The sequence below is a fragment of the Sorex araneus genome, chromosome 4 (genome assembly GCF_027595985.1).
Source record: "Sorex araneus isolate mSorAra2 chromosome 4, mSorAra2.pri, whole genome shotgun sequence".
NCBI lineage: Eukaryota > Metazoa > Chordata > Mammalia > Eulipotyphla > Soricidae > Sorex > Sorex araneus.
The window spans coordinates 47475254-47486677 of NC_073305.1; the positions used below are offsets into that span (position 1 = coordinate 47475254).

At 46.0% G+C, this 11424-nt stretch overlaps 1 protein-coding gene and 1 pseudogene across 5 annotated transcripts in view; both read left to right on the forward strand.

The window, feature by feature from the left end:
* The window catches only part of DOCK3 (dedicator of cytokinesis 3), a 440374-nt gene that overhangs the window by 425882 nt on the left and 3068 nt on the right, over window positions 1-11424 (forward strand). For 2 of the 5 annotated variants that reach the window (XM_055135368.1, XM_055135371.1), the window contains exons 50-52: window positions 4587-4705; window positions 5712-5799; window positions 10624-10706. In XM_055135368.1, coding sequence (XP_054991343.1) covers window positions 4587-4705; window positions 5712-5799; window positions 10624-10706 — 290 coding nt within the window. The remainder of the gene's footprint in view (window positions 1-4586; window positions 4706-5711; window positions 5800-10623; window positions 10707-11424) is intronic. The other 3 variants (XM_055135372.1, XM_055135370.1, XM_055135373.1) reach the window with 2 other exon arrangements.
* Window positions 9444-9543, forward strand: LOC129404602 (U6 spliceosomal RNA; annotated as a pseudogene).

Here is an 11424-nt window from a genome sequence, read left to right on the forward strand (position 1 = left end):
CTAAGGCCACCAAACCAATTCATGGTGAAGCTAAAATCAGAGTACAAGTCTTTACACTCACCAGCTCTTTTTCTGTTGCACATTCCACTCCCTGATGTTGCCTTCCTAACATGAACTGTGGCAGTCAAAAATGGAGAGATACCATTTGAAAGAAATCATTTCTGTGGCGAAAAGATGACAAATTTACTACCAATTAGGAATATGTTGAAGATTTTTAGATATGTAAAAATGGGGGAAAAATGTTAAAAAGCAGAGTGATTGATACTATAAAACAAGCACATTGATTGATATTATAAAACAAGCACATTGAGGGCCACAAAGATTGTGCATGAGTTAAGGTGCTTGTACTGCATTCAGCCTACCCAGGTTCTGTTGCCAGCACCACATATGGTCCCTGGAGCACTGTCAGGGGCCACTCGTGAGCATAGAACTATTAGTCTACCCTGAGCACTACCTGATATGGTCCTAGCCCACCCTCACCCCCAAAAAGGTTACTCTGAACTATAACTTTGGGAGTGTAAAGAAAGGAAACTGAAAAATTAGCCACATCAGCAGATATTTTAATGGAGGGAACAGATTCTGTAATCTGTTGTATGTTTATTGTTTTCTTAGCTTGAACTCTCTCTAAGATATATTCAGCCATATCTAAGTCTTTGTCTGCATATTCTTGCTAAAAACAGACCTCTGAACCATGATTGTTGGTTTTAAACATACACCTATAGGACAGCAAAGGATGGACATTGTAACTCAAATCTGCCCTGATATTTCCCAGACACTTCTAGGCTCTGTCTGGTCCTTAATGCCCTGACACAAGGTCAGTGACCACACAAGGTTGGCTCTCCTATTTTGTCCTTCCCACTAGCCATCTGATGTGACCACTCATGATGCCTTTTCTAAATGTTTAGGGAGAGATCTGTATGACTCGTACACTAGCCGAGTTGAATAGGAAAAACTACTTTCTCTTTGGAACTAGTCCCTTCTTATTTCAAATGACTTGATTATCTATTACTGCATAAGAAATCAGTCCTGAAACTTGTTTCAAGTAATTGGAACAATTTCTTTTCATTTCTCACAGTCCTGTTGTTTAACAGGGCACAGCTGCATTGTCTTCTGACTTCCAGTCAGATGCCACCTGGAGTTAGAATCATCAAAAGATTCAATTAGGCCGAATATACAATATGAGACTCATGAGACTTATAGCTGATAGTCACTGAAGTTCAGAGCTCTGGCAGAGCTGTCAACCAGTCTCTACCTATGACCTTTCTTTGTGGCCTGGGCTTCTCATAGCATGCTGCTGATTCTTCCCAAAGCAACCATCCCAAGAAACCCAGGCAAAATTGCAGGGCTTCTTACTACCCAGCCTTGGAAGTCTTTAGAATGTCCTTCTACCACATTCTACTGTCTATTCAAGGCACTACATCCAACCAGATTTCAGGTTGGGGGGATATAATTCCATTTCATGATATAAAGTGTGGCATACACATCCTAGGAGGGAAGGTATTGGTGATTGTCATCTTTAGAAATGAGAAATCATAATAATCTAATTCCACCATACCATATAGAAAAACTGAAATTAATCCTTTCCTATTCAGCCCTATTCCCTTCCTGGAGTAGATAATACATATTCAAGTAAATGAAATGGTGAAATAAAATTGGTCCCAGAACAGGGAATGGTATGAAGGACAGAATCAAGAGAAAACAGAAAAGTCTGTTTTAGGCTATGATGTCACGCAGGCCCATCTGGCAAAAAAAAGTGACCTCACATGTAACAAGCATAGTATTAGGCTTTAAAAAGGAAGGTTCATACCCGCTGTCATGAAGAAGAGCAGTATTTTCAGACAAATGCAGTAGATGCAGTATAGGCATAGAAGGAAGGGAGTGGCTCACTCTACTGGTTATGTCTGGTGTTAGGATAAAGGGGAAGGCTTTTCTTTTTTTTTTTAGAATTATTCAGGACAGTCCTCTGCACTGTAGTCACTTTCTTCATCCCCAGGGATGGCAAGAGAGTAGTGGCCTTCCTTACATTTCCCAGTAATACTATGCAAGGGAAGGAAGTTCCAACAAGGCATTCTAGATGCTTCTTCTAGGGGGACTAAGAAATTGACTCTTACTATTGATCACCTTCAAATAACTTAACCATACTAGGATTTGGCCTCTCTGGGGTTTACCAAAATACGAGCTCAAGTAGTTCAGAAGTTTTGTGGTGCTGAAGCCCTTGTGATATATAAACGTTTTTATGAAAAGCATTTATAGCTCTCTTACCGTGGGATTGGCTGGCAATGGGAAGAAAGTAAAATGGTAGAGTTGGAAAATTAGGTGGTAGCATAGAGAAAGTCACTGTATAACATGGACACAAATCCTCAGAAAATTCCTATGACCTCTGGCTGCCATCCTCCTATCCTACCCACCCAAGATACATCAGGCTATTGAATGTGAATATTGGTGATTGACCTCATGAGCCAGGCTGTGAGGTCAGGGATCATGGCCAGTCTATACAAGTCAATATTATACCATGTTCAACCATATACCAAGTATGGAATGTTTATCAGATAAGAGTTTGGTGTTACTGAGTTGATGTGATAGGGTTTGTATCTTTTTCTGTACATACTAAGGGGAGGATAGACTTTCGAGAGCTGTGGCCGGTAGGGCGGTAGGGCATAAGGAGCACTGAGTTTCTTACTGGAAACAATCATTGAGTTTACTACTTCTGTCCTATTATAGTTTTTATTTAATTTTTTTATTTTTTATTTTTTAATTAGTCACCATGAGGGTACAGTAACAGATTTACACATGTTCATACTTGTGTGTCCTATTATAGAAGTTAATGGAATTAAAAGCACTTTTTTTTTCTTTACACAGCCATGTTCTCTAAGGTAAGCTTCAGAGCATAAAATCTAGAGGAAAACACTGAAATCAGGTTTAATTTTTGATTGTTTGGCCTTACCTGGTGATGCTCAGGGGTTATTCCTGGCTCTATACTCAGAAATTACTCCTGACAGTGCTAGGGGGAACCATATGGAGTGCCAGAGATCGAACCTAGGTTGGCTGTATACGAGGCAAATACCCATTATACTCAGGCCCTGCTTTGGGGTAGGTGGGGGGAAGCCTTATCCTCTTATCAATGAAAGATATTTTTAAGATGGAGTCTTAACATCATCCCTGAGGTTTTACAAATAGCATCACTGAGATCATTAATAGAGAAAGTTAAATAAATTTCATTACTAGGATTCTTATAACTGATTTTTGTTACATAAGTATTTAAAGCTTATCTTCTTGGACTAAAATGAGTACAAGAGAAAATTCTCAAGGATTCCTAGGGCTACAAGGTTGAAGATCCTTTCAGATGTGTTCTGGCAGGACATATGCTGCACATTTAAAGGAACGCCCCAAGATCCAGGGTCACCAGCACAGAGCCTGTAGAGCTGCAGAGACTGACAGAGCCCATGGGCTGATCTCAGCCCTCCAGCTTCACTAAGAGACCAAAAAGACGGGTTCAGCAACTCGAACCAGCTAGAGGCTGCCAGTAGACAGGTAGGGGCAGTGGGGTCAATGTAACCCACCACTATGAGGGATCCAGAAGACCCCATTGGTTTCTCATGGATTTTCTATTATCTGGAATAGTGAAGGACACATATTTGGAGAGCCTTTCAGATTACCCATTCCCCAGGAACACTGCAAGTTATTCTACCTCTGTGGAAGGTTCGGTTTAGGATCACCAGCCTATAGGTTCCTAAACCTGTCACTGTTGTCTGCATTGATAGAAACTGGGCCATATTCTACGTTGCATGGTCTGACCTCCATGAAAGTCACTCAGTCTCAAGGAAATAACCACAGAGTTTTTAGAGGAACATGAACCAGGTCGACTCACGAGCCTGAGAGCCTCACCACTCCCAGATAAGCTCCAAGGACCCTTAAGACTGAGTCTGAGAGTAAGAAACCCTGGAGAACCACTTAGGTGCAGAAGCCTGGCCCCCATATAGCCTGACTTCAGAGCTGTATTGGGGAGGCCAAGAAGGGAGAGGCCAGGAACACAGAGCTTGGATTCTGGGAGGAACAACCCTTAGGGAAAAGGTAGTTGCAAGCCAGCTGAGAATAGGGCCAATGATACCTAGAGATGGTAAGTGTGTGAAGACACGTGTGTCAGATCAGAACTGTGCTGTGTTCTATGAGCGTCTCTGTTTCTGTGTGATGGCTCCATTACAAGCTGGCCTGTACCCATGCCTGAGACAACCCAAGCATCCAAGCTACACCCATCTTCTAAGAGTGCTGGGTGCAGAAGGTCCCTAGGGGCCAGCTCCAGCTCTCAACTGTTCTTACATTCTGGATCTGAGCATGGTGGGGACTTTATCAGTGGACAGACATTGCCCTGGCCTGCAGTGTGTCTGTCACAGCTGAGATGCTAAGTGAAGCTCCACTGCCATCTAATCACCAGGCTCTGCTTCATTCCTTCTGTGCTTGCTGAGCTCATTCTCACCCCAACTACCAGGAGGAACCTATCCTGGTTCCCTGGCCCTAAATATGCTTGCCCGCTGGGCCCTCCATCTGTGGCTTGTCATCTGTGCGTGATTGTTCTCACTTGGTTACAGGCTCTCCCTCTCTGCCAGATAAGTATCGCCACACCCGAGAAATGATGTTGCTGTTGCCCACACACCGGGACCGCCCAAGCAGCGCCATGTACCCAGCAGCCATCCTGGAGAATGGACAGGTAGTAGAGCCGTGTGCCGCGGAGCAGTGTTTTGGCCTCACTGCATTTTCTAAGCTTTCTATGTCATCCCATATGCCTGCCTTATTGTCCTAAGATCCTCAGAAAGCTGCTGGGCTCCTAAATGGGGACTACAGTGAGTCTGGGGACCAGAAATCTGGACAGAGTGAAGCTCTGGTACTGTGGCAATGGGATTAGAACCACCATCACAGTATGATTCTGTCCTTTTGGCTGGCCTCCTTCATTTCTCATCTCTAGTGCATCGGGTACAATTGATTTTTTCTTGTGCCAAGAAGACAGAGGTGAGCATGGGTCCAGATGACCTTCCTCCCTGTGTGTGTGAAGGACATTCTCATTGGGGAAAACTCTGCCTCTTAACCATCCACCTACAGCACTACTTGCTGGCAGTTCTCCAAACCATTTGCTTTTCAAATACACTACCTAGGAGACTTGCACAAAAGCTATAGGGATTAATTTCTTCCTCTGTCCAGTCTGTGTTGCCCTTCTATGCAAATGACCTCCATGCAGCCACTGCCTAGTCCCAGAGTGCCATGAGTTTCTCAGCACCACCTCCCAGATAGACTGAGGAAGGTGTGCTCCAGACTGCCCTTTCTCTAACCTCAGTGCTAAGATGGGACTGTAGGGGTTCTCTCCAGAAATTTAAGCCCCATTGTTCTTGTATGAAAGGCAATTTATGTGTCTAAGTCCTTTATGCTGATGGGATTCCTAGTAGTATCAGATATAGTCCATAATCTCTGATGCCTTTGGCTATGCAAAAGATAGCCTAGAGCCCAGCCATAGCCAGAAGGGTAGCACTTCAAACATCAGCTGCACTCACAGCCAAACTCTGCTGAAATTCCCAGCATATCACAGGCGCGATATGTACCACTGTTTTGATTTCTCTGTGCCTTACCTTGGCATGTCCTGACTCCTGTAATTCATGACACTGTCCCTCAGGTATAACTGGTTGTTAGCCCCCTCTTTGATGTTTTTTTTTTCCTTTCCTCAGATGCCAAATTTCCAGCGGGCCCTGTTCCAGCAAGTGGTTGGAACCTGCAAACCCTGCAGTGATCCCAATCTGTCTGTGGCTGAAAAAGGTATTGTTTCCCCACTCCAACTGGCGTCTTCCATGCCTGTCCCCATCCTGAGCATCTAAATCTTATCTGTGAGAGCATCACTGGCCGAGGCTAAGCCACACTTCAACATCCAGGCCTGAATTTCTATTCAGAGTCCTGATGAATTCCTGAGCACTGTGTTTTATTCAAGCCTGGCTTGATGCTAGGTTTGGGTCCTGTTAGCTTGTCCTAACAGGGTCCTGATGGTTCTTCCTTTCCAGAACCCACTTTCATAGAGGTTCTGCTCACTACCTTCCTCCAGACCACCTTTATGAAAACTGAGGCTACTGTGGACAAACTATGGGCAACCACTCGCTGGGTCCCACTAGCTCCAGAACTCAGGAGGCCTTGTGAGCCCTTTTGTCTCTTCCAGGGAATCTCTACTGGGTATCAGAACAGCCTGTGACCAAGCAACCCAAAGAAGAATGGGACCAGAGGCGAGGGTGGGGGATACAGACAAGGGCAAGGGAAAAGTGAATTTTCCAGAGATGGCCTCTCCCAAGGAAGCTTTGGGTGCTCTGGAGAAGTCCACTTCCCCTGGCACCACCCTGGCCAGCATGTGCTGGCAAGATTATGCCCATTGCAAGACCATCAAACAGAGGCTATTTAGTCATTGAGTTTTACCCTGTGTTCTGCACCTGAAAGCTAATGGAACAACCAAGGTTGGACCTATTTGACCTGAGCTGAAGCTCAGGCATGGAGACCAGAGTTAATTTTAACACACAGCATTGTCTATATGGAGACTCTGCCAAGCTTACCTGCCCCAGATAGCCTGACCCCAAAGCACCTCTCCCTCCTCAATCTTTTGATATTAAGGGCACACTCAGTCCCCAGTAATAGACCCTGATTCATCAGAGCCTATTCTCCAGAGTTGTCATCGGGTTGATACTGCACCTCCCTACCAAGTGCTTTAAACTTTCCTGACAGTGTATTGTTCCTCCCTTGCTGCTCACAGAGGACAGAGCCCCTTGTCCTCTTGAAGGAGGTCAAACATCATGACTTCCAGTGCCTGGTGGGCATTGGTGCTGAGCACTCAACCACACAGAACATGGACACTCTGGCTGAAGATGCCTTCTTGACTCAAGTCTGCACATTCCCAAATGTGCAACTCAGCTGGACCCCTGCACTTGTGCACCTTAAACAGAGAGCACTTTGAGATTCAATAGCCAGAATTTGCAATGACTTTTCTTCACTAGAGATGGAATAATCTCGAAACTAGCTAAGAGCACAAACAGGCATAGAGCTCAAATTGCTGATGGTGGACAGCACAGAACCCTACACCCATTGGACAGAGAATTTCAGATCTCATACAGGTTGCAGCAAATATCTGGACACACTCCACACTCATCTCCAAGTCTGGAAAGGAAAGAGGTTTGTCTGAGAATAGAGATAGCCCAGAGTAGGCAAGTCTACACCACAGTAACAATACTTGGTGGGCAGCAAATTTGATATTTGCCTAGTGGGAATTCATTGGTCCAGAGTAATACATTCCCAACTCTTTACCTGGACCCTCCACAGCAAGAACTATACTTATCACCATTATCTCATCATTAGGATCCTTAGTCCCTGGAGGACCCCACTTCTCATATGTATATAGGGATCTCTCTTTACCAGGAAGTGACCCCCCCAGACCAAACAAGCAGTCCTGCCCTCAGCACTGTAAACTGCACTAGGGATCACAGACCACTGTCAAACCATTCTTAACACAGAGAGAGAAAAATAATTGGGATATGGTGGGGATTACCTTTCTTCTTGGATGAATCATCCTACTTTTTAGTCCCCTTTAGCGCTTGTGTTGAGTAACAAAGGTCAACCAGCCTCATTACTCACAAACTCAGGTAGAGGTGAACTTGATGTCTGTTTCAGATGTAGCATAGGCAAGCACCCTCTTATAAACCATTGGCCCTTTGTCTACTTTCTCCTCTCCCATAATCTTACCTCCCACAAGTTCCTTTGGACCACGTAAGTGGACTTTGGCAACCTGACAATTTTCTCAGGGCCTCCACATGATCTTGAACTGTCAGAAACCTTTTAAGGGAGCTACCCAGTCCTGTCTCCAAGCTGATTTCCCTCTGTGACTTACTGGCTTTTTTTGGAGACATAACTTTTGAGGAAGAAAGATCTTCAGTGCTGAAGACTGGGAAGCTCATCCTGCATCTTAGAAGAGCCTGGATGAGAATAGGCCTATTTGGGCCAGAGCAGTATACAGCAGGTAGGGTCTTTACCTTCCATGTGGCCAATCTATGTTTGATTCCTGGCATTCATATGGTTCCCCGAGTACCGCCAGGAGTAATTCCTGAGTGCAGAGCCAGGAGTAACACTGAGCATCGCTGGGTGTGACCCAAAAAGAAAAAAGGCAGGGGGACCTATTTTAGAGGGCGACTTGGCCACTGAGATGTCTTGCTGGTGGCGTGCACTTGCTGTTCTTCAGATTCAGAATTCTTTCCTTCCTTCAGGTGACAACTCAGCCTGCCTATAGAAAGGGATCACTCTCATCCCTTCCTTCTTGCTGCCAACTATCAACCATCCCACAAGATTAAGCAATTCTGAGAACTGAGGCCATTTAGATAGCAGTCATACCCTGTGCTCTGCCACAAGCACACACCCTTCCCTAGTAAATGGGGAAGAAGAGAATGAAATTACAACTTTATCTCTGGGTCACCATAGGGCCCAAATGCTCACCTTACCCTACTTGAAGACTAAACTCCAGACACTTTCACAGTTCCAATTAGACTCTGACATTCCCCGTGTAGTACCTGCACCAGGAGAAACCCAAACCCCAGCTTCCTCAGACTCACTTTACCTATGTGTGCCCCAGAACAAAACTTAGGGCCAGGACTCTGGAAAAAGGGCTTATTTCTTGCTGCTGACAACCTAAGAGGGAGATTGTGCTTGTCTAGGGGGTATTTCTAGACAAGATTTGACTTTTGACTCTCAAGAACCATGCATCCCATTATTCCTACAAACTAGCACTCGAACCCCAAGGGCCACTTCTCCCCTCCTTCATAGTCATTCGCTGTGACTGAGGACTCCTTCCTTCACATAGGTGATCACTCTGTGTCTAGGGCCAACTCTGTCCTGCCTCCATGGCATTTTGTGTCAGGATCTGGGCCTGTCTAGGTGCCCAAAGGCACCTAGTGCCTCTGTAGATCTTCCTCATCTCAGAAAGCAGTAGGTTCAGCTAGACATTGGCCACACATGAGCTTTATGCTCTTTAATTCAGCTGAAATAGTAAATATGAATGCTTGCATAGAAAAACCCTAGGCATCCTACACCAGCTAGTAGGCACAAAAACAAATAGACAAAGCCTAGGGCCAATTTGGGGCACAGCTTTTGAGTATTCCCTGGCCATGCATCAGCTCTCAGAGATAGTTGAAAAGCTCCTTTATTTTCCCACTGGGCTGAATCAGTAAAACAATCCTGACTCTTTGATAAGAAACTCTGTGACCAGAATGATAGCACAAGTGGGTAAGGCACTTGATTTAATGTAGCCCACCCAGGTTCAATCCCCAATATTTCATGTCACCCCCCAAGCACTTCCAGAAGTAATTCCAGAGTGCAGAGGCAGAGCCAAGAGTAACCCCTGGGCACCCCCTGCCCCCCAAAAGAAAGGGTGATGGGGGAGTGTGCTTGCTTCAGCAGCACATATACAGATGTCAGAACAACACAGAGATTAGTGTGGCCCCTGAACAAGGATGACAAATTCATGAAGCAATCCATATTTAAGAAAAACTGTTTGCCCTGCTCACTCTCTCGCTCTCCCCCGCCCCTCACTCTCCCCCTCTTGCTCTCCTTTAGGGCCCCGCTCTCGCTCTGTGTGTATTGTTTCACCAGCTTGTTCCATTCTCTCTTCTCCCTTTCTCTGTTATCTTTTCCTTCTGGCAAATCCTGGAGGCTACAAGTTCCTCCTTGCTGCATTGATCCTCAGCTTGCCTCATCCTGAGTGCACTCCAGTTATCAACACACTCAGCTGTCATCCTTTTAAGTGGCTTCAGCCAATTAAACCACACTTCTCTCTGGGCTGGTGTTTTGTTTGGCCATCATTCCCAGGTGCTGGCATATTATTCCCACATTGCTGGGACACATTACATACCTGGGGAAGTCATGAATTGTAAGATGGCCTTCTCCCAGAGTGGGCTCAGGAAGTATCCCCTTCATGCTGCCTCCACCCTTCAATGGTACCAGCAGCCTGCAACAGCTGGAAACTGCATAGCAGAACCCCAGAGGCCCAGCCCTACCTGTCCACGCTCCTCCCCCAGTGCCTCCCCAAAGCCTGCTGCATGGTAAGACCTCTTGCAGGTCCCCCAGTTCTTCCCTGACCTCAGGGGCAAAGGCTAGGCTAGGCTAAGATGCTGTTCTTCAGATTGACTCAGCCAAGGATAAGCCGTCGGACCACAGGAAGGACCCTCCTGGGCTGTGGAGTCAGTGATATTTCTAAGTCCAGCTGACTTACTCAGTGAGGCCTTCCCAACCAGTGAGGCTGAAGACAGTGAAACTGGCCCTGCTGACCCTATCATCACTATCCTGTTACTGCCTAGCAGAGCACCGGAGAGTTACTGCTGCCTGCGGCCTGCTTTCCCACGAGCTCGGATGTACATAGCCCTCTTGACTTGCTGTGTGGAATGGGTATCTTCTACTCCAGCAGCCTGTGTTTTGGAACACTACATCGAGAAGTGGCTTTTCTATGCTTTGAAAGCTGAGGGGCCCCAAGACTCCTCCCACGTCTTCTCAGTTGGCCCAGCAAGATGTGTGGCATGCAGCCCAAGAAAGGCCCCGGTTGAGACTCTGGTTCTGTTCCCTTTGCAGGTCATTACTCCCTACACTTTGATGCCTTCCACCACCCCCTGGGTGACAACCCCCCGGCCCTCCCTGCCCGGACCCTACGTAAGGTAATGTACTGAAGCACTGAGCTGTGAGGTGAATCATCTCATCTGCTCTAGAATCACCCCCAGTGCCTACATAAAGAACCCAAGCTTTCCCGCTATCCCAAGAGCCCAACCTGACAAAAATTGGCCAGAGCTACACTGACAGCTGCAGATGGCCAAAACATGTCCTATAACAAATGTGGTGGGGGCAGGGAGACTAGAGGGGCCTGGAGACAGCAACACAGGGTATGCAGAAAAAAGTGGGCAGTAAGTCAGAAGCGAGGGTACTCTCTGCCAACATCACAAGTTCTCAACACACCACAGTTAATGAGGTGTAAACTCCTGTGCTGGATCATAGAGCACTTGAGAGTCCAGTCAAAGCAAGAAGCATCAGGCATCAAAGCTTTGTGAAAAACCCATTGATTCCATTTTTCTGCAAACTAGAAACTAGAAATCACAGATTTAGCAGCAGAATGCATTTATCTATCCCATTTTCTGTTCTCCATCTGACCTAATAACACAACCCATGTGTCCGTTCCCCAGAGCCACAGCCACTAGCCTCAATGAAAACTGGCCTCCGCGGGGCACAAATACCCAGCAGACAAGGAATGGCTATTTTTTTTAGACCAGGGAAATACCGGTGACTCTGGGGTTCCATTGGCTTGCTGAGGGCAGGGGGGCAGGTTGCTAAATAAACAAAACACTTGCTGTTGATGAATTATTTTAAAGGTCACTAATAAGC